This window comes from Aquila chrysaetos, chromosome 5, assembly GCF_900496995.4.
Source record: "Aquila chrysaetos chrysaetos chromosome 5, bAquChr1.4, whole genome shotgun sequence".
Lineage (NCBI taxonomy): Eukaryota > Metazoa > Chordata > Aves > Accipitriformes > Accipitridae > Aquila > Aquila chrysaetos.
Window position 1 is genome coordinate 57,762,535 of NC_044008.1, and position 23,707 is coordinate 57,786,241.

General features: G+C 40.8%; 1 protein-coding gene across 3 annotated transcripts in view; it reads right to left on the reverse strand.

Annotated features, from left to right (window-relative positions):
• ADAMTS17 (ADAM metallopeptidase with thrombospondin type 1 motif 17) overlaps positions 1-23,707 on the reverse strand; it is a 200,550-nt gene that overhangs the window by 121,987 nt on the left and 54,856 nt on the right. For all 3 annotated transcript variants that reach the window (XR_003923623.1, XM_030015913.1, XM_030015912.1), the window contains exon 8: positions 2,201-2,306. Coding sequence is in view for 2 of the 3 variants with exons in the window: in XM_030015913.1 (XP_029871773.1) it covers positions 2,201-2,306 (106 nt within the window). In the remaining variant the exon portion in view is untranslated. The remainder of the gene's footprint in view (positions 1-2,200; positions 2,307-23,707) is intronic.

A 23,707-nucleotide genomic window follows, 5' to 3' on the forward strand; every position in this document is an offset into this window, starting at 1 on the left:
AAAACACCCGTGGCAGCAGAATCCTGCCAGCAGCTTCTCTAACCTAACCCAGCCAGCTGCTTCAGTTGGAGCCTTCCTGGTTAACGTGCCTTCTGAGAGCTACACTGCCCAGACCCAGACACCTTCGGTCCCTAGACTAGCTCTCACATACTCTCCATGCCCCTCCAGTACTCAAGTACTCTTCCCAGTCTCTCTTGCCTGAGCCTGTTCTAGTCTCTTCTCTCTCAGTAAAGTGGGTCATGAGGCAGCTCTGTTAGAAAATGCAGTCTCCTTTGTCATTTGTCCTTCTTCACCTGCAATCTTCATTTAAGCTCTCCATCTTGCCCCACAATGGGATCTATGACTCTTCTGAAGCCGAAGATTCTCTGCACAATAGCACTTCCTGTCCAAATCCTCCAGTGTATTGAACCCAAGCCACCCTCTGTCAAGTCCTTTAGACATCTCATACCCACCTCTTGAAATAGTTTTCCAAGATGGAGCCAAAGAAAGACACCAGCAGAGAAAGGACATTATGGTCTTACCACCAAAATTGTACTCAGAAAAGAAAATGGAGTTTGCTATTTTCTGCACAGATGGAGAGCTGTATCCGAAAGCATTACATCCCCTATTTATGTTGTGGATTTTTTGCAAGGCATTATTAGAAGGAAGCTTGACAGCTCTGCTGAGAAACTTGGCAAGCACCAGGACAGACCAGTCTCACTCTTTTACACAGCTGGATTTTCTGCAGCTCAAGTATTTTTCCCTCTTGCTCTTGGCCCATCCAAAGATGAGTGCTGAATTTCCCTTAACATTACCCACAGGTTAATTTGTTATTAAGTTTAGGCTCAGTTTAACATCTTGGCATGCAATTTAAATAAAACCAAAACCAAATGTCCTTCATTTCTGCTGAAACCACCCTCGGTTTGGCTCGGCTGCCTTTGGTGTCACTGGAGGGTGAAACGGAGATTCATTTTTGTCTTGTCATTTTTGGTAGTAACCTAAATATCCTCCATGCAACTTTGAAACACATTGCCATAAAATAATTATTTGTCATGGAATGAGACCGGCCAGAATCTGAACACGATACATTGGCTCTGACTTAGCTGTCAACTACTTGTTACTGTAGGAAAGGAAGATACAACAGACACATAAACTGTAGGAGTCCAGAAGGGTGCAGACAAAATTTATGCACAACTTCTTACTAAAGGAACAATGATGGGATTTTGTGCCTTCCATCCAGAGAGGCTAAAGGAAGGAATACTTGAAAATCCCATAGGTACAGCCCTTGCCCCTGTATAAATTTGTTCCTGGTCTAATTCTATACCTTACACAGTCTAACTGTGACACGGTGCAACCAGAGTGATGTCACTGGAAAGGGAAAAAAGCTCGTACGTATTATGAGTAAGTGAGTATTACACTTAGCCTGGAAAGCAGTGGATGTGGATGCTGACCTTTGGGTTAACTCATTAACTTCCCTAAGACAATGCAGGTGACTCTTCCAGTAAAATTTGATTTCTTCTGTCCATGGGATATTTACAGGTAGCTTTAAAAAGTCTTCAAAGTCGCCTACAGAAAGTACTCAGTAATCCCATTCTGCAAATTTCTGTCTGACTAGGAATTATCACATTCTTTGCTGTTTTTTCCAGTCAGTGTTCAAAGTGTGATAGTTAGCTGTGATTGAGCTGATAAATCAAGTTATATAATTTCTTTCTGTTGATCAAATAATACAGCTTAAAGGCATTTCCAAAATACTGATGTTTACAATTTTGCCACAGTAGATTACTTCACATGCAGAAATGAAACCATTACTGAAGTATTTAACTATTAAAATTCTTGACATAGACACCTGGACTTCGGAGAAAATTGAGCAAGTTCAAAGATTTTGCAGTTGATGTTGTTTTTGTGGACCTATTCTACAGCATAAACAAAAGCAGAATTCGTCTCTAACTACTACCATGAACCATTTAAGAGAACGAGGCATCTTTGTGCTACTCAAAATCAAAACATAGAGTGGAAAATAGGGGAAGATCGAATAGAAAGAGTTATGTGTGCTGAAATGAATATTTACATAAGCCTCCTAAAAATTAAGTTATTTATCAATCTGCTAGATTTATGAAATCATAACAAACATGTCACACTAGTAATTTAACTTGTATGGCTTTAAATGGAAGTATGGTACAGTGGCATAAGTAAAGAAAGAAACAGAAGGACAAGTTCTTACTTGTGCCCCAGTTCATGTGCAATTGTAAATGCCAGATTGAGACCGTTGTCTTCAGCAAGAACACACTTTCTCTTGGCACTGCAGACACCTCCCAGGTAAGCAATTCCTGCAACAGAAACAGAGAATGCTCCCATCAGAATCAGTGAAACAGCTCATTCACTCAAAATATACAGCAGTAACTCAACCAAAATGATAAGAAATGCACCCAGTATGAAAAATTTTAGAGCATTTGAGCGCAGAGAGTTTGCGCACAAAATCATCTATTTTGTTCATCATCCTATTGAAAAATCAGTCTGGAATTTTGTCAGACAGCAAACAAGTTAAACACACTCACCACTGCTTTCATTGGAAAATATATTTCACTGTCTCAAAAATATATTTCACCGACAAAAATTCATCTAAGCTTGTCTATTAATGCCTTCTACTACAATGATAGAAGATGCAGTGAAGTAGCCTTAACAAGCATTTAAATGGAGTTCTCCCAATTTTCAGAATAAAGCTGGGGAGAAGGAATAAAACAATAAAAGCAGAGACTCTCTGAAAAGATCTTACATTTTCCCTTATTTTCATACTTAAAGCAAGAGTGGAAGAGTCAGAAAAGCTGGCAAACTCCTGATGGTGACTCACAAAGCCAACGTAGGTGGCAGAAGTCTTCTATGACTTAGTGGAATTTAGGATTTGATCCCATGGACAATTGCACAGTACTCTCTAGGCCTGTTTGTGTGGGCACCACAAACAGTTGTAGGCCGGAGTCAAAAAAGGAATTCAGAAGTTACGGCATGAAACTTCTGCTATAGAAAAACAATAGTCCTCAAATGCCCTTCCTGCATCCGGACTGTGTCCTGCAGAAAGTGCCATTGTACTTGGAAATGCTGTGATGGCATCGCAGGCCACACACAGGACAATTTGCTGATGAGCTTTTGTTTCATCTGCCACCTAGAAACCACAGTTAAGCCATTGGGAGTTATGCACAAGGGTTAAAGACAGAACCTAAGGATGTCTTTATTTATACAAGTCCTCCACTGCTAAATAAGCACCTCTCAAAAGCCACACAAACAGTTCAAGTGTGCATACAAAACAAGATTTCCAGATAGCATGCAGCAACCTAAATGCCAAGTTCATCCTGCCACTTCACACATCCTTCTGCCATGCTGGAAGAAAGGGAAGTGTAAAGACCTTCCACAAATGCCTTTCAATTTTTTCACAGCAGATACATTTGCTTACATTTAACAGAAAACAAGAAATCTACTTCCTTGCTGTAATGCTGTTCTCACAGAGGAGTAGGTAGGATCTAGCTGCCTTTAATGAGTAGGCCACAACCATGCAATGGAGACACGATCTCTTTTTTTCCCCCTTCTGTCAGAGTTGACAAAGCTGTGTTTATCAGGGTACAAATGGTATAAAACTTTAGACCTGGAAGAAGTCCAGTTCTGTTTTATGAGTTTTGACAACAATATGGATATGGATATTTGCTGCCAGGGGGATTCTGCATGGAATGAAGGATGGGCAATAGCCTTTTAATTCAACACGAGCAGCAGAGAGTGAAGGCAGTGCAGAAATCAGACACTAACACTTGCTTACTTTAAAAGTGCTGAGTGTAGAAGGCCAGATTCATACCACATGGAAAAAAATGAAATCAAGATTTAATCTTTTAAAATTCATGACCATAGAAGGCTGGATTTCAGCACTCTTCTTAAACTGACTTGCTTTTTACTCGCAGCATAGTCATAAGGATGTCAAGGAATTGCTCAGGAAGTAATATGTTACTTTGAGAAAGAGATTGCAACCTCAGTCCACACACCTGATGGCCTAACGAATGGGTCATAGAACAGAATTTCAACTGCAGGTGTCTGCAGTGTGTCTTGGGCTATAAACATGTCTTCTGTTTCTTTTAAAGATCACAAAACATTTCTGCTTGATTTCTGAAAGGGAAGTAGATATTTCTCCTGATTTATATCTGCTACTATGCACCCTTATGGTGACTTACAAATAATAATGCCCTCACCAATAACAGTCTTTTGCTTTCAACCCTACTTGGGATCAGCAATTTCTGGGAATACTTTTGGCAGAAGGAAAAAACTGTTTGGAAAAATGTTAGTGTATTGTAAAACCAACAGCAGAATGTCTGAAACTAAGAGGAACTGCCAGATTTTGGTTAAAGGGAAGCAAAAATTGAATATTTGAGTCACAGAAGCTACAACAATTAAGGGACTCAGCCAACCCTCTTTAGATTTGTGCCTTTGTACATTTTTGAATTCTTAAATCCTCTCCCAGCATGTGTACATGAAACAGGGTACTTCGGAGGAAGAATGCTTCATGCCAAATTGCTAATCCACTCCGTAGCTGCCTCTCCACTGAAGCATACTGTGCTGTCACAGGAGACAAAGCTGTGATGGCCCGTCGGCTGCTGGTAGTCCTGATCCCCAGCTGTGAGAGAGGAAAACTAGTGAGGGCTGTTGAGTTCACCTTCACTCACTAGCTTGCCCAGCGCAGGCTCTTCCCACAACGGTGTGCTATGACCCTGTGGCACAACCACCATCTACTCAAAAGTCACTCCCAGAGATCCTTCTGCCTTCTGGGGATGAGGCAAACGTAGCTCTGTAATCAACTGACCCAACTAGGCTGAAATACACTTTTACTGAATAGTGAGGGATATTTTAGTTACCTTTCAGCAGTTTTAGGTACAGCTAACACCACAGCAGGATTCTTACTGGAAGTGTTTCATTCCTACTACTAAAGCTGATTATTCCACCTTTATCTTCCATTTAACCAGTGCCAGTATATATCTCAGTTGTATCTGACACATGAGGTTTTAACTGAGAAGCAACAAAACAGTATTGCATCTCAAGATCAGTGGTCAATGAGGCAAGCCAGTTTAGCTTGAAATGATTCATGCTAATTTCCTTCTGATAAATAAAATGAGGCTGAGTCAATGTTTGATGTCACTTGGAGATGGAAGGGGGCAATATTTCCATGTTTGGGAGCTGTGGTATAGCAAAACAGTCTAGAGTTCTGTCCACATATTAAAAGAGGTTAAATATCAACTAAAATATTGAATACATTATCTCAAATGGTAATTCTTCTGAAGTCTTTGTTTAGTGGTTCTAATCCCCCACTGAAACTGACTGGCAATAACACTGGTCTGTGCTAAAAGCCTTATTATTCAAAGGTGGAAAACTAATGATTAAAGACTTGTATATCCATCGGTGGCTGAAAAAGAAGTGACTGTGGCTCAGTTACAGACTCCCAGTCACCTTATTTTTATTAGTAATTTTCAATGCTTAATGTGAATCCTGTGTGGCCATATTATAATATTTGCAGTGACCCATTTAAAAATGTAGACATCTAAAATTAGTTTATTATTACAATTATTAAAGACTTCTGTTGCGGTGGAGCCCAGGGATCAGACAATATAGGAACAGAAGTGGACTGGGCAGAGAAACTCATAATTCTAGAAGAGCAGACAGCAGAAAACTTTGCAGTATATGAAATGAACCCAGTAAGAATTCCAGCTCATGAACTGCTGAGTGCTTATTAATAAGAGTCATTCTGGAACAGCAAGCCAGTTACAACAAATTTTAAGCCTGAAAAAGCATGCTTGTTTTTGAAATATATATTTTCTATCAAACTATTTCCTAAGACTATAATTTTCTTTTGGACCAATACATTTTACCATTAATTCTAATGAAAGAATATAAATAGCAAATATGCTATTGATCTGCAAACATAATACAGTTCTTTAGTAAATATATCTGAACTCTTAAGATAAATGCAACTTTTTTGTAACCCAATACAATGATCCATATAATTGATATACAGAGAAAAATACACCTTTAACCAACTATGACTGTAGTACAATGCCTTGGTAGCTGCATTGATATGATTTATTTTCTTCATTGGGATGAATGGAAACTGCTGTTTGCCTCTTAAAATTCCAGATTTTTACCTGAGCCTTTCAAGTCTGTGGAAATGGAATAGAAACTTCATGAATTCAGTCTTGTTTGTGAAAATCCTGGCATGCTGTGGTTCTACCAGGCTGGGAATAATATAAGAGGAACTTCTCTTATTTGGTAATTTTGCTTCTGGCCCTGTCTGGGAGACAGGTGTGTGAAAATGAAAAATAGGGAAGAAAGTTGAATTGGTTGGTTTGGGGTTTGGGGGGCTTGTTTTATTTTGTTTTAAAAACCCCCACGCTTCTCCCGTGCTCATGCAAATACGCAGACAGTGGCTTTCTTCAGGGACAAAAAGTCCTTATTGTTCCAGATACACTACTAACTGCCAGCAATTACCACAATTCTATTTTAATATCAAAAAAGGTCAAGCAGGAGCATCAGTGGTAGAGGGAAAGGAAAGCCAATTACTATTTTGACTATTACCAAGTGTGAGGGTTTTTTCTTTTCTCTCATGAGAAATTGCATAATTACCGTCCATAACTTCTGTGCTTGGGTTTGAACACGCAAAGCTATCTGCACTTCCACAGCAAACCTTAGGACACAGGCAACTGTGTAAACTCAGATTTATCCAAAAAGTTGTCATACATAAACAGTTTGCAGCTGTTGGCCTTTCTGCCAGCTAATGAGTCCTCTACTAGCAATATCTCTAAGGGGAATGATTACATTTATCCTACCAGCTCAGCTAGGCATTAGGATATTACATACTTGCCACAGAGATAGCCAAAGCTGGAAGAAGACAAGTTCTGGTGCATGGGTTCACATTTCATCCTATTCAAAACACCCGGGGCTTCCTTCTGATGACTGTGGTATATTCACTCAGCAAGTGGTTTGTCCAGGTACTCCAGCTTTCAACTCTCTAATGTCTTGTTTTCCTTGCACTCCTAATAATTCAATCTCTTCTTTTGCCAGCCACCTCTGGATACAGAACTTTTACTTGATTAGAACTTGGCTAGCTTTCCTCTTCTCAATGTATTTGCTGTTGGGAAGGGAGCCAAACTTGAAGTCCTGAAGTCTGCTTGGCACAGATGGAGACTCACTGCATATCCACATGCACAGAGCAAACCTCCCATTACCCACCATTACTAGTTTGGTGTTGAGCTGATGTTTTTCTCATCCTTCCATGATTTTCAATTTGTGCAGCTCACACATTGCCATCAATTACACTCCTGTAGCCTCTCTTAACATCCTACATAAGTAAAATCAGGAAACCCTAGAAGTGACTCATGTTCTGCCTTTCCGTTCAATGGCAATGATATGTTTGACAGAGAAGCCCTGCCTGTATTTACACATCAAGTCAGTCACCAAGGGAATCTTTCAGTGCTTTTCATACTTACAAATTAAAAATATTTTTCCTTTTTATAAAGCCTGCATATAAAAGGTTCCAAAATTAAAAAACATTAAAGAAGAAGTACCCACTAAACTGCCTCCAAGATAGGTAATAACACAAACCCTGTTCTACAGCTGAATAAACAGAGGTCCCAAGAAGTCAGCAGTAGTGGTGAAAAAGAACAGTATCCATGGAAGGACCCTCTCCAGCATGTACAACACAGAGAGGCTAAGGTTGTTACCATCACTGTCCTACTGAGCCTCCAGTTCCAAGTTCAGTTAACAGGGATCATCCAGAAGAAGCTAACAGGGCGAGTTGTTCCTTCATTTTATGAGACTGTGCTAATTCAAAGCCAGACAAGCAATTTTAGTGGTACAGATTAATTTGGCTTAATGCTGGATAGTCATCTAGATGCCAATTTCTGTTAATCTTGCAATAACAACATGGTTTCCATTAGAGTTTAATATTCATGTATGGAAACTGTTTTCCTTCGCAATAGTTTTCATTGTCACTGTATTTAATGAAAACCACTCTGGAAACAATACACTCATTATGAATCACAAGTACAGGAATTATAGTACAACCATCCAATGCACAAGAGACAGCTACAGTCAGGTACAAATACAAGTCAACAATCATGCAAAGTGCTGTACCCAGTGCAAGTCACAATATTTTGAACTCAAGTATTTCTATAGGAAGAGCTTCTGATGCCACGGACCATCTGATAGAAAGAGCTCCCAGGCACTGCAAGAAGTCAGCCATAGCCTACTTCAAATAGGCCTCCCCATAAGTATGCCTTTACCGTTAAAGGGAGTGGGAAATATGAAGTAAACTCAATCTTTATGTGCCTGAGAAAGAAATCTACACTGACAATAGGGACACCATTTCTCCTCTGTTCGTACTTAATCAAAGGACAAAGAATATAACCCATTGCCTGCCTCATTCTCTTGGTGCTATGCAAGAGACAAAAATGAGTCCAGGGAATAAATCAGTTCACAATTCACTTGACCTTGTTGAGTGGCGGAACATCCACTCCCTGCTGAGGACTTAAAATTCCCTCCAGGGTGGGAGGTGGTTGAACCATATCGAGGACATAAGGCGACAAAGGACCGGTCCAAATACAACCCTCTACACAGGACTGGGTAGGCACCCAGGTAGCAAGGGAATAGTCAAAGTAAAACTCCTCAAAAGGAGTTTGTAATTCTGCAGAATTTAAGCTAGAATACCATCCAGGCAGGTGTACTGTGTATATGACTCCCCTACTTTTAGCTGGTGGAGGAAAGTAGTGGAAGTAGTTTCCAGCACTAATTTTTTGAGCATTGGTAAGCCTATGCCACTTCTGCAGGCAGAAGATGATCTGGATTCCTGGGAATCCCAAGAAACCTCTAGCTAAGGGCACATGAGGTTCACTCCTCCAACTCCACAGCACACATTTTTTTCATACACGGTTGTCAAACTGGTATCTAAGTCCCCATATATATTCCTCCCTGCCTCACTGAGAAACTGGCAAGTACTACACCAACTTTACAGAAAAGCGAGCTAAGACACAACATTCAAATAACTGGTAAGATCACACAAGAAGCCACCACTACTTCTGAGAATACACATCAGACCCTGACTTTCTGTACCTAGACAACTTGTTACAAATGTGCCCATCATCACAGAATCCTCTTCTTACTTTGGAGAATCTACCCTATCCCAAATTTCAACATGACCCCTATAAAACTCTGTTCCTTGCCTCCAAACCAGCATGACCTGCAGAGATGCAGAATGCTTTCCCAGAACTCAGTGTACTCTGCAGCTGGACACCTCCCCTACAGGACTGACTGTTGTCCTGTAGTGCCCAATAAAATCTCTTCTTCCTTGTAAGTCTGAAAACACTGTCACTTCCAGTATACACAACTGCTGTCAGAATCCCAAAAGGCCAGCAAGAAAAATAAATAGCTGAAACTCAAAGCATAGTTACTTTTTGAATCTCTTGATTTTCATTGTACACACCCCGAAAGACTAACAAATAAAATCTCTCCCTGATATTCATAATACTAGCTGTGATGTTTCTAGAGCAAATGTAATACTCCTCAGAACACAAGGTCCTAATAGCATAAATGAATGAAATACACAATACCTTTTATAGAGGATAGTTTTCCGACCACTGAGAATACTTAAAGATACTTGGTACTGAAATACTGCTACGGCACCCAAGGGTCTAGTGGCTGGCCCTGGATAACATTTCACAAGACCAGGGCTCTAATTGTGAGAGCCAGATTCAACCACGTGCCTTAGTCTTTGTGAAATGACAGATTCATGCAGATACACGCAAATCTTAGCCATGGCACCACTGAAGCTCAACAGAACTTCTCATTGACTCTTTCAGACCACACTGAACTCTGTGCAGGAATTCACTGCCCCGATTTTCAAACATGTTAGCTGACATCTAACCAGGGTTTGTCTATGCAAGTTGCCCTACTCTATACCTTTCTGATAAAAAGGCTTTTGTGAGGCTAGACCTCTTCATGTCTGTAAACCTGCAAAGAAGGCAAGATTCAAGGGGCCTGGAGCACAAGTCTTATGAGGAGTAGCTGAGGGAACTGGGGTTGTTTAGTCTGGAGAAAAGGAGGCTGAGGGGAGACCTTATCACGCTCTACAACTACCTGAAAGGAGGCTGTAGTGAGGTGAGTGCTGGTCTCCTCTGTCAGGTGGCTGGAGATAAGACGAGAGGAAATGGCCTCAAGTTGCGGCAGGGGAGGTTGAGGTTGGATATTAGGAAAAATGTCTTTACTGAAAGGGTTGCCAGGTATTGGAACAGGCTGCCCAGGGAAGTGGTTGAGTCACAATCCCTGGAGGTATTCAAAAAGCACGTACACAAGGCACTTCAGGACATGGTTTAGTGGGCATGGTTGATGGTTGGACTCGATGATATTGAAGGTCTTTTCCAACCTAAATGATTCTATGATTCTGCCAATCATTAGAACTCAAAGGAGCGCTTTTGCTATCTTCTTTTTCCTTTTAATTACCCTGCAGAACAGCAATTAATGGAACATGTGGAATCCCTTCCCTTCCCCAGCATGGCCAACTCTCAGCTTTAGCTTTCAGTCTTTCTGCGGGGCTTTTATGTTTCCTGGGAACCATCCTGTGGTTTTCTAAGCTTAATGGATGAATCATTTATCTGTTCCTTTACTAACTTGCCCACACACAGACATTCCCCAAGATGTCAAGAGAATTATTCTAATGCTACTTGCGTTGGATTTACACTGTACTAATTCACTGATTTAAGCAGAGCCTCTCCCAGTGTACAGGGGGCTGCCCAGACAGTTGAAAAGCACTAGAAATCGAGACCTCTCATGACTTTAGGGATAATTGTCCTCACCCAAGCTAGTAAAAGGTTGCTTCAGACAGAAAATGCATTGAGATAAAGAAAGCTGACAGATATTCTAACATCTTTTTGGCCTAGAAGAGGCTTTAACCAAGGCCTACAAGAACATGCCAGACAGGCTACTAACACTGCATTATACCAGCAAAGAGCAGACCACCTTTGGAAAACCTCATAGGTTTGGCATGAGCATCTTTGAAAACAACATTCCTTTCCGATGCCTTTCAACAAGGATTTGTGATCACAAGCATAAACATTCACTACACTGACCACACCTGAGGAGAGGTATGGCATTCACAGTAATTCAAAGAAAGCTGGAAACAAGTATACTGGTTAGCCTCATAGAGCAGATATCCATCAGGAGTGACACAGGTATCATGGATCTTGCCTTGGAGCAAGGGAATGCATTAAAAGACCACCTGAAGTTCTTTCTAGCCTGAATTTTCTAAGCTTTTATGATAAAGCACTGTGATCTAAGACCTCAGCAAAGAAGGAGATAAAAAGAAATACCCCGTTTATTTGACATCTGCTCTTTGTTCAGCGTGACATCTTCTGTACCATTAACATGGCTCCTCCCTTTCAGCAAAACATTGCTTCCCTAGATGACAGCACATTAATAAATCATCTCCATCTAACCTGACATGAGGAGTGGCTTAATTAACTGGAGCAGAGGAAGCAGGGTATCATCTACATGTTTACTCTACTTTGATATGCTAACAGCCACATTCCAAAGAGCTTCTCCTGAACACTCCCCAGCAACAGGAGCCCAGGCTGCTGCTGAATGCAGATCTCAAAACAGGCAAAAACAGTTCCTTTCTGCATTCCTGTTTCTCTAGTTAAATATGAAGGTTTGCATATTTAGTCCAAATCAAACCACCATTCCTGAATGTAGATTCCCAAACCTGGCAGCTAATTCACCATCTGTTTATAGACATCATTACACAGTGCTGAAAGTCTCCATGCTCATGCACACACATGGAAATACATGGGCTTAATTACTCAAAGTAAGATATATTAGAACAGCTGTAATCTTGTTAAGAGAGGCAGGGGAAGAGCTAGCTAGGTGGATCGGAGAGAATCCAGATTGGATTCAGTTGGGGAGGCACTGATGGACTGGATGAGTCAACACATAGTGCTGGGAAGTATACAGAAGCCTGACATAATTCAAATTTAGTGAACAAGGGAGAAAGACAGATGGGAAGAGATTAGGGAATGAGAAGAGACAAGGACATTAATGTAGCAAATGGAGATAATATGGGTTTTCCAGAAGTCTTCAAGAAACATGACTTTGATCTCATAAGCAGCAGGGAGTCACTTCTGTGGGAGGCAGGGGTCAAGGAGGGCAGGAGATAAGATCAGAAGGGAATATGAGCTCTCTGACAACTTCTGTGTGTACTTACTGCTGGAGAAAAATGGATCTACAGCCCTGGGTCATAGGTCTCTGGCATCATGGGTTCACCTGAGGAAAGATAGGAGCTGGACTACAACAAGGCGTGATGAGAACATGGAAGTATTCAGGCAGGAGGGCCTGTGCCCTAGTGTGGGCAAAAAAATGGCACTTAGCTTAAGGAAAGGACAGCTGTTAGAACTAGTATAGAAACAAGCAATGGAAATCAGTGGGATACAAGCTATTGAAAGAAAAAGAGACAGTCAGGTTGTTCAAGGGTATCTTACACCAAAAAGGGATCAGATCCAGCAGAACTCAGGAGAGATCTGATGCTTTTGAAAGACTACAGGAACATGTGACTGTGAAATCAAAGAAAACATCACCAACAACTGTGAAACCAAACCATGAATCAGGATTTGGATTCTGGACCTTGAAAGTCACCTCTGCCTGGGGCTCAAAGACATTTGGATTTGAGTGTCTTCTCTTGGCCTCATTTTGTTAAGTGGATGTAGACTGCACTGCAGAGATGAACTGGCTGGTCCTTTCTACAAAGTGTTGTAGAATTAAGCAGGATCTTACCTTCTCACATGCATGCAAATATTGGCATGATAATATGTAAAAGACAGGCAATCTACCAAGGCAACAGGAGTACTCAGCACTGGATTCAGGATTTGTGGAGCTGTGTGAATAACTGTCTTTCACTTCAGTAGCTGAAGCAGAGAGACACAGGATAGAAATGAATCCAACTCTCTCCCCTGCTAGATGGCTTGACAAGAGGAGAGAGCTTTACCTGTTCCTTCTCTAAATAGCCTTCATGAATCTCACCCTTCACTTTCTCAGATGTTATTAAAAATCAAAATTATTTCAACTTTTCAGTATTTTCATTTTGACCAGTCCTATTTTGTGGAATAGGCCTGAACTCAATAATTGCTTCAGTGTCCCCTAAGCTGCATCATTCAGGAAATAAATAACTCACCAAAAGGAAAAAAAACAACTCTACCATCAGAAGGGAAAGTGCTTGAGGGCTACTATGTCCCATGCTTACCATTCTGCCACATACCTATGTTAGTCTGCTAACACCCATCCTGTTTGCAGGATGGGTTCCCATCTGAAGGTTGTAATCTTCCCAGAAATGGAAATACAACCCTGGCATTGCCTGCAATAGCTGCAGCTTGACAAACTGTGTAGGGTTTCAAAACCAGCTTTGAGGCTATTATTGTCTTGCTTTTTCAGATTAGTTATTCTGTGACTTCCAGTTTTAAATTTGTCAGTTTGTCCCTGCAACTCATCTGAGCCATCCTCTTCAACAGAGGGCCTGAGTTCAGAGAGAATGAAGGGGAATGAAGAAAAAGATCAAATCAGAGCTTTTGATGAGACGGCTAAACAAAGAGGAACATGGAATTCAGCAGCAGGGATCCTGGAGCCTTCAAATTCCTCCAGTATCTCCCTTCCAGAATGAAGAGACAAGGTCAGACTTGGCAATAAATCAGAAAAAATATTTGGAGTCTCTGTACCAAACAGCATCTGCTTTAAGAGCAAACAGTCAGGGTCCAGCATTCAGTTCCAGTTTTTCTTTCTTGTACTTGCAAACACTAAGAAACTATGAAGCTATTAAAATAAATTAAAAGATTCTTTTAACAGTTGCAACGCTTTACTGAGCCATGCCTATCTCAGCCTGCCATGGTGTTGGTCGGGGGTGGGTTCATGAGCAAGGATCAGTCCTGCAATTGTTAAAACAACATTCAGCTATGTAAAATGAACAATGTTTCAGTGTCTCGAGAGTTTCAGCACAGGCTGCTGAACGGGACAGTTTTGGAGATGGCCGAACACCTGTGCTGCTGATGAATGGCATTCTTCCACAGCTCTCAATTAAATTCTTTCCATGTTCTTAAAGAATGACTAAGCAATTCTTACTCCCAAAAAGTGAATGAATCTATACTTTTGAAACATGTTAATATTTAAAGTGTATTTTATTTTTAGGCACTGTATGTGTGTCAAGCTGTTCTCTTGGCAAAATAAGAGCAGCTCAGGCGACTAGCAGAGCAGGCCAGCAGAATGGGATGATTCACAGTAATCAAACTTTGAACAGATGCTTTTCCAAATTGCTTCTGTGATACTTCTCAATTACAGCTCCTACATCTGACTTACAGGGCTGTCTAAGCTCCTGGCTTCACTTTGTCAAGCTGCCAGCCAACACACGCACTGATAAACTTATTTAGCAATTCTTGATTCAGCCCTTCTGTTTTAATTCTTTGCTGAGTGCTGATTTAACCTCACAGCCTGCCTGACTTGAGAAAACTGACAAACCTGGGGTTTGCGCCTGATAATATTAATAGGGTTGAGCTACTCTGTTGAAGTCAGAACTTGGGTTGAAAAGCTTGTATCATGCAAGAGAATGAAGCTGGTCCCCAATACCTCAGCACTGGCTACTACCTCTGCTGCCAGGAGTAGCGAGTGAAAATGATCCTTCCACGTCGGCAGGCAGAAAGAGGAGACTAAGGCAGTGCCATGGCTCTGTTTCCCTCCTCGTGCAGTACCACAGTCAGCACATTTGTTCTGGCAGAGCATGACAGCGTGGTGGAAGGAGAGGTGACAATAAAAAAAAACAAACCCTAAACTTAACTGCAAAATTAGTGGCTTGATTTCCTACGCATTTGCACTTCCACTTAGGCTTTCTGATGTAAATGTGGGTGATGCAATTTTTCCCTCAGTGGCAGCATCAAAGGGAGAGGGCTTTCTCCTCTACTCAGTTTCCTAGTTTTCTGAAAACTTTCAAAGGCCTAATATTTCTGAGATCTGTACCCTCAAATTTGACTCAAATTGGCCAATGGGTTAAAAAGCTATTAGGGAAAGACTGTCATTGGGGAAGACAGACATAAGCACAAAGCACACACATTGCATACACACACTCACCAAATCAGGTTAAAATGACTATTAACCTAATTTTGGGCCCTCCTCTGGGTTCCCAGAGCTGTCCATTCTGACTTCCACCCCACAGGAAGGGAAGGACCCGCATGGTACTTTACACAGACATAAACACATCACAGCACCAGCCTGACAGAAGAGAAGTAATGGCTAATTTCAGAGGTAATGTAGCTGGAGATATTTTTAATATGTCCTGAATCTACTTTCTTTAGTACCTCTTTCTCTAAATTACTCAAAAATAAAATGTCACATATAAAGTAACACAAGCTACAGAGAAATTTTCACTAAGAAAAAGCCCAGTGTGAGCTTTTCTCACACTTAATAAAAAGAAATCTCTCAGGTTCAAACCTGAGCTCCTGTGAAAGAAAACACAAATTTGGATGAATACCGCTGAGCTCCTTGCAATGACTGACAGCAGCCAGAAGAGTCCCCGGTGCCTCACAGACACAAGTCAAGGCACAGTCCCAGTCCTGAGGCCTTTATAGTCTGAATTCAGAAATGACAGCACGTGAGGCTCACAGGGGGGCTGCACGTGCAGGCAGCACTAAAGAAACTTACTGTCATAGTATCCTGCAGAGGCCAGTGGGACATTTTCATGCATGCGTGTTCATGTTATTGCTCTAGGTCCTTGTGCTAAAGTATCAGGACCAACAAGGGGAGAACTGCCTCTTCTAGTCTCACGTGCTTCTAAATAAAACAACCCTGGGAAGTGCAGAAGCTCCTAAATACTTGTACGCTGCATAGGTGAAATTTCCAGTTCTGAATCAAATCTGTGTGTCCCTGATTGAAAACTACGTGCTGAGTCGGCACCATGGTTTGTAGGGGTTTTCTCAGCTGTCAAGCCCCAGTCAGTAGGTGGCTCGTTGAGCGAATTTGCAACGGTAGCAGCTGTACTTTCCAGCTACGCAGATAGGATATTTTTGTACAAGCCTGCTTTGGTGCCCAGTGGCAGTGGCTTCCTGTCAGCTGCCATGTAATGAGATGCATTTCCAACAAAGCCACCTGATTAATGATAGCATAAACAGTTTCATGGCATTCACAGAAAACAAGTTGAATATGTATTACATCCGATATAATTGTACCAGCTATCTTAATCATCATGGGCTTGATCAAAATCTTACTGAAATCAATAGGAGTATTACCACTGGCTTTGGAAAAGGCGCATTAAGCCATTTCCTGGCTTCTTTTACTTAGTTCCCACCCCCAGAAGGCTGGTCTTTGTCTTTTTCACTTCAGTATAAAGCCAAAAAACTGTATTTACTCAGTGTTTAGACCATGTTGTGGCTCACAGGCACTGCTGCCTGAGTGGGTATTCTGCATCTCTGAAAACACACCAGTTCATTGAACAAATATGGACTACAGTTTTCCCATGTTTGAAAATGCAACAAGCAACACAGATAAAGATAAAAATAGAAAAGAGAGGGGTTGTTCTAAGACAGTCAAAAGTTATCACTTTTAAATCTGTCATTCAAACAAGAAAATCCCAAGGATCTAACCATCACAGCAAACACGTCTGCACTGCAACACAAACTGCAGCAGTCAAGAGTTGGGGCCCATCATGGAAGGGACCAAATGCTCTCAGAATCTAGGACCTTTGCTCTGAGCCGAGAGCATTGCACCCTTCCCCATTCCTCAGTTTCAGAGAGACATCCCAGAGAATGCAAACATGCGAGAGGGCTGTGCCAAGAACCTTGTCTCCCCACTTTGCTCTACAGAGGGAGAAGGGAAATGGGAGGATCCAAGTGAGACAGATAAACTCGTAGAAGGAAATCTGGGGCAAATCAGAGAACATTATGGAAGAAGGAAGTGAGACACAGGGAAGAAGAGACACAAAACTGAAACATAATTATCAGGCTCTCATGAGGTAACTGACATCTCTGAAAGAAAATGACAAAGCTTAGGACTTCAATAGTCCTAAGCAATATGTTTATGTTGCAGGATATGAGGCCCAGGTTCAGGAAAGCATCTCTACTTCAGATGCTGCTTAAGTAAGTGTCCAGATACAAAAGGTCAGGCAAGAATCACAGGGAAGACCATCTGGAAGGACAGAGCAACTCCAGTGAACAAAGCTGCTTTTCTGAAGTCCAAGTCAACAGACACTTGTAAGAGGTCATCAAAGGGATTAGAAGGAGCACCAGTACTTCCCCAGAACTGATCAGAAGTCAAGACATAAGGTGAGAGAGGTATAGTCAGGAATTTCATCCATACTTGGACCCAGACAAGACCAAGGTGGAGATAGTGTTTTCTCTCTGACCAACAGACTAGAAAATCAATAGCTAGAAAAGCAGACAAACTAGGGCATAGAAGATAGGAAATATGAGTCTACAGGTTTCTTAAACAGAGATATAAAATATAAATTCTAAATAGAAATCTAACTTCAGTCTTTTACTTTTCTCTCATTTCAAGAACAACAAAGTCTGATTAGACTGATGGACTCATTACAGAGCATCAGTTTAATGTTCCAATAAATAAAAACATCCACACAGAGTTTCTTAACTTACTGGCCAGTTTTCTTATAAATAACTGCAGTGTTTACTCTGTTTGTCTACTACAGTGCAAATATTGCTGTACTTGCTAGAGCTTGATGGATGACATTATTAAAACCAAGTAGTAGATCCTCAGCAGAACATTAATGTGTACCCAGCAGTCTAATTATGGTCAGGCAGAGCCTTAATGCAAACAGATCAGGCAAAATGGCTACACAAAAATGTATGACACAACTACACAAAACCAACAAATATCTTCAACCTGCTGACTGCTCATGACCACTAACTAAAGTAGAAATACAAGGCTAATTCCAAGCTAAGCAAACACAGAAATCCTTAGCATTCTACAAATCATGCTGAAAGAGTAGAGAAGGAGAAAGATATTTGAGGGGTTGGGTCTAAGATTTTTTTATTATTATTTTTTATTTTAAGAAGTTCAACATATTTCTATCAGCTGATCTAGAAGGTAAAAAGATTTGTCAAACTAATTCAGAGAAACACCTTGCAGATTATAGGTTTCTGAACCTGAAACTTAAAAGTGTATATAGCTGAACCCCCATGTCCAAATAAAATTCCAGGGGTTCAAAGGACAGTTTATATATACACATACACATATACACCTCAGTGAGAATGAAGCTAAAACTTCACAATCTCCTACAGTCACCTTCCTATCTAAATTGGCAAGAACTTGATAAGGAAACCCAAGTATTTTCTACAAGGAAGATCTGGTCAAATTCAGGTATGTAAAATTCAAAGTACTCTGCCATGCACTGAGAAACAGTAATTTTTTTCCAGAATGGGCATTATCAATAGATGTATACATTCACATAAATAGATACAGAAGTGCAAACACATGCACAGATATATTCACTTATTTTTGCATTGATCTAACCAGGAAGCAACAATAAAAAAAGAAAGAGGACCAATTTCTCTCTAGTCTGTATCCCAACCCAGAGAATCATTATACCTCTTCAAAATAAATAATTGCTCAGAGGAAACAGAAAACTAAATGTTAAGCCTATCAGAGCCACTGATCACAAGTGCCATGTTTTATTCACTCAGGGTTAATGAAGATGGGTGTAATTTCCCATCTAGAAACCCATGCAATCTGCAAGACAGCCAAAAAGCCAAAAGATCCTACAAATCTAAAGCTTTCACTGTATACCAGTGCTATTGATTATTAATGCCTTCTCTCTCCCTAAGATGTGCAAAAATGCAAAATCTTATTTTTGACCTCATCAGCCTACCCATTTCTCAAAAGACACAAGCCCAGAAGCAACCTTTGTTCCCTGCAGTATCTAACTAAAAATTTTGAATTGGCAGAAATATAATGGGCCTTTTATCAGTACTTTTCCCTACTTACTCTTCAGGCCACTGAAACCAATTATTTCTCATGTTCCATGACCACAAATGTCAGACACTAACTACTGCAATGAAACTCCATCATAATCTTTTAGAAAAAGCTAGGAATGTGAAGCCCACTGCATCTCCCCCTTCTCCTTGTCTGTTCTGGCAGGAGGAGCCTTCAAGAATTCCAGCAAGTCACTGAGCCATGATCTTGCTTCCTTTCCCAGAAAGTATGTTGGCTTTCTTTTATCTCTTTTTATCTGTTAGCCCTATTTGCTCACCTCTACTCATTTAAACTTTCCCAAGAAATGAGGTTAAAAGAATTGTTCTGGATTTTCTGGACATTAAACAGAAAAATGTGAATTTGCTGATTCAGCAGGCCAATCCTTAGCTGAGCATTATCTCCACACCAGATGTTCTAAGGTGAGGCCAAAAGATGACAAAAATTATCCAAAAGACATAAATTCTGAGCAAATTATGAAGTTACCATCTTATCTTTGGAAACACTCTCCTGGGCAGTAAAAGAATCAGCTGGGATGGCTGACATGATTACTGCCTGTTTTCTGCATCATCCTTCTCTAGAGTTTGTTGTCAGGGAGCAACAAAGGCAGGTGCTGCTCCAAAAGGGAAGGGGAGCTGAAGTCGAGCATGATAAGGCAGGTAGAGGCAGTGGCCTCACTGACAAAGGTGCAGTACCACTGCACCCAAGCAAGGTGAGCAGAGAGGTTCTTAGCAGAGCTTTCTTGAAGTGCTTTCCTCAAAGCTAGACACCTGAACCGCTACCTAAGTTGGCCCAGGCAGCCAAATTCCCAGGAGGGCTGGGGAAGCACTCAGGGCCCTGACATTTGCCATCCCCATAATGCAAATGCATCCTGTATCCCCCTGAACTGCCATGGTTCACAATCCTACATGTTAGTGCAAAATTATATGATAAATCATCTTAGTCTTCTCTAACTGCTTCATCCTCTTTCTCAGCTTCCTTGGTGCTTCTCTAAATGTCTTTTCCGCTTCTACAAGCAACAACTACTGAAGGAACTTTAGCTCCTCAATCACTCACTTTTTATGACCTACCATTTAATAAACCACAGGATTCACAGTGTTGAAATACAGAATCCTTATCCAACAGTCAAATATAAAGGATTAAAAAGAGAGAATGCTGAAATATGTTGGATTTTTATTTACATGGCATGATTTTTCAGGTGTAGGTTATCCAGATAAATTTGCATTTAACATTTAAATTCACTTCCACTATGGGCAACAGAGTATTTATACCACTTCTAACGGCCTAGCTGAGACCTCCAAGTAGGTGAAATTTGCTCACTTTTTCATTTACAACTATAGCACAAAACAGTCACAGCTGATCAGCTTGGAGTCAGGAAACTATTAAATACAATTATATCACTTACAGTTTGCTGCATTGGAACCATTACTCAAGTGTGGGACAGAACCTCTAAAAATAAGACTGTATTTTTAGATGCTTAAATACAGCTGTGACCACAGATCATGAAGCAGTCATCTTCTTTAGCCCCTCAATTTTGCTGAACTGTGAATACAGCGCAAATCTAACTATGAAGTGGGATGTCCCTGTAAAATACTGATTTTGCCAACAAAGTGTAGGTGCTTCCCTCTAACACGTGATGGCAAGCCATAGTCTGTGCGTTCTTGAGTCAGCTCAAAATTTCATCACCTCTCCCACAGCACCTGCCATTAACATTGATCTTGTACGGGATCATAGCTGGAGCACACTTCCTACTGCATTTTCAGCATGCTGGTAAACACAGGGAAGATTTTCAGTGGTGTAAAGTCCTGTTACGTGCCCAATTCCTATTTACATTATATGTAGCACAATCACAACTGAAAGACTTGGAGCTTGTGCTGAGGCAGTAGAAGTAGGAGAACTGTTAAATAAAAACGAACAATATTCCAAAGACTAAAACTGACTTTCAATCTATTGAGTGAACTTGGTGTAGCAAAATCCTTCCAGGACCAGACACCCTGCAAAACAGGCTAGGTATTATACTAGGTCATGTTACCAGATGGTTAACTAAAGTTGAAAAAAAACAAATGGAAATCAGTGCAGGTCAAGCTTCCTTCTCGGGGACAGTGGGGGGGGGAAGTTTTATGCACACTTGTCAGTGCTGTTTTCTTGGTTATCACTAGTAAAATCTCATCTCTATGTTATTTAAAATTTGCTCTCAAAATTGCATTTAGTCTTGGCAGCTGCAAGACGAAAGAAATGTAGAAGTACAGTAGGCAACTGTCCTTCATTTCCTTCCTTTACTCTTACATATCCTGTGTGCAACTGGAATGCTTCTATTTGATTATCCAGTGGAGCAAATGCTACAATGAATGCAATCAGGCCTTATTACCCTACATGTCTGTAGCCTATTGCACAGCTATGTACAGATGTTTTTACACAGCTTGGTTTTTTAGCTACAGGGTCTATAAAACAATAGAAACTATCTGAAATGTTTTCAAGCCAGCAAAGGATAAAGGCACTGTAAAGCAGTCAACTGGATAAAAGCCATCTTATGTCTGACAGGAGGAGAAGAAAAACCTCAGAGGTTTCTCAATTATAAATGCGTCAGCTTTCTTAAACAATATGTGGCTGCAGTCTGCAGCAAACTGACCAGGCTGGAACGTGTAAACAGAAGTAAAAATAAAGACTCAAGCAGTGGAAAGAAGAAACACAAACCTCTGGCCTGTTGAAGGGTTGAATCATTATTTTACTGACCTGAAGAACTGGCTGCTGCCCAAAGCAGCTGAGCTTCCACTGGGAAGGCCTGAGAAGAGGTAGCATTGCCTCCAGCTGAGGGGCCTGGACTGAGACTCAAGAGCTGTGGCTTAGCCCCCAGCCAGCTCTGTCCTTTGGCATGTCCCTTCACATCTCTAGGCTTCATTTCCTCACTCAGTACAACGGGGATAACAGTTCTGATCTCTTTGGTAGAGCTTTGAATTTTACTGAGGAAAAGCCCTATTTACAAATTCATTTCCTTCTCCTCTCAATAAATTCTTTTTTACAAATAAAATAAAATGCAAAAAACCCTCAATGTATTGTTTAATGGCACAGGTCTATCAGGGAGGCACCGTGAATTAAGAGGTATGGCACTGGATTGGAAGTCAGGATGTGCAAATCTGTTCCCTGCTCTTGGATAAGAAACAATGAGCAACTGCTTTTATGACTTCCATGTTTTCTCTGTCCATCTGGTTTGAAACATGTCACAGCAGCAAATTCTGCTTTCTGCTGCAGAGAACCTTGGGTTGGCATTTCTAGCACAGATAACAATAGCAAGCAATGGGTTATTTGTAGCATACTGACAGCAGGTTTGACACTGTAGAAAACAAACATTATTTCTCTTTCCACAGCCTTATATTATAAAAGAGAAAGGAGGAAGCAGGATGCGCTATGCAAGTGGAAGAGATGATTTTATTTATGTTCATTCTTGCGAGAATCCCCCAGAGAAACAAATCCTCAGCAAGGGGAAATGATGGAACTGGGGTGTGAAGCTGGTGAAGCAGTGCAAAAAGCATGTAAAATCTGCAATCTGCAAGTCTCCATTTACATGGATGAGGCAAGAGACAACAGCAGAAATACTATAAAACCCCAAAAGACAGACATGGTCTGTCCACAGACCTAATATAATGAGATTGTTCTGCTCACGTCTGCCTCAAAGGCTTCTCAGCTTCACACACACAGTGGCAAGGAGCAGTTCCAGAGCTTTTCTTGACAGTTGTTTGGCAGTGTGTGCTTAGCTGGACATCAATTAGGCTTCTGCCGTCAGCTTGTCTGTTTGCAAACACAATGACCACTTTTAGAGATAAACAGCAGAGATACCTTTAAATCGTGATTAAACAGTATTTAGCCATAAGCAAAGCCTTGGTTCTTAGGCAGTGTGTCACAAATCATCTCTAAATTAGAAAATAATCGGGGCAGAAAACTGCCTAGGAGATAAAACTATAAGTCAGAAGTTCTAGCATGGTATCTTTAGGTGAACCAAAACCATAAGAACTGCCTGTCAGGCAAAAGAAAAAGAAACACTAAAAAATGATGTTTCTGATTGTTTTTTACTCCATGCTAGCAGGAAAATTTACTGAATTTCTTCTGCGGCACACTATCACATAAATTCATTGGGAACTGTTAGTTAAAATGGTAATAACAAGTCCTTTTCCCCACAATGATTGCATGTCAAAGCCCCAGATGTAGGAAGGGGGTGAGGGGTAAAAAGATGGGGAAGGGAACGTCTTCTGCAGGTATCTGCCCTTTAAGCTAGGAGACTGAAATTCCCAGGTGCTTTGTGTACATGTCAATATAATTTCACACAGACATAAATGGCCCTGGAGTGGAATGCAGCACATGTTTGCACCCGTACCAGTCAAACTGCACAATGATTTAGCGCATAAAGTGAGTTATGACATGGAGTTGAAATGAAAGAATAAAGTCAGAGTATCAGAATAAATATCAACAAAGTTGTGGCAAGTATTTTCCCTTGTGACATACTCCTTTTAATAAAGGCAACAGAAAGGAGCTTAGTTACACACCAATTTGATATTACGCTACGATTTGGTTTGGAGTCCTGGGTGCCTGATGGGAAAGTACCACAACAAAATTCTTGTAGCCAGTGAGTTTTCTGAAGATATCTTTCATTCAAATAGTAATCAGCACCCACCTTGTACAACAAGATGTGATGGCCTGAAGGATATTTACTCAGAAA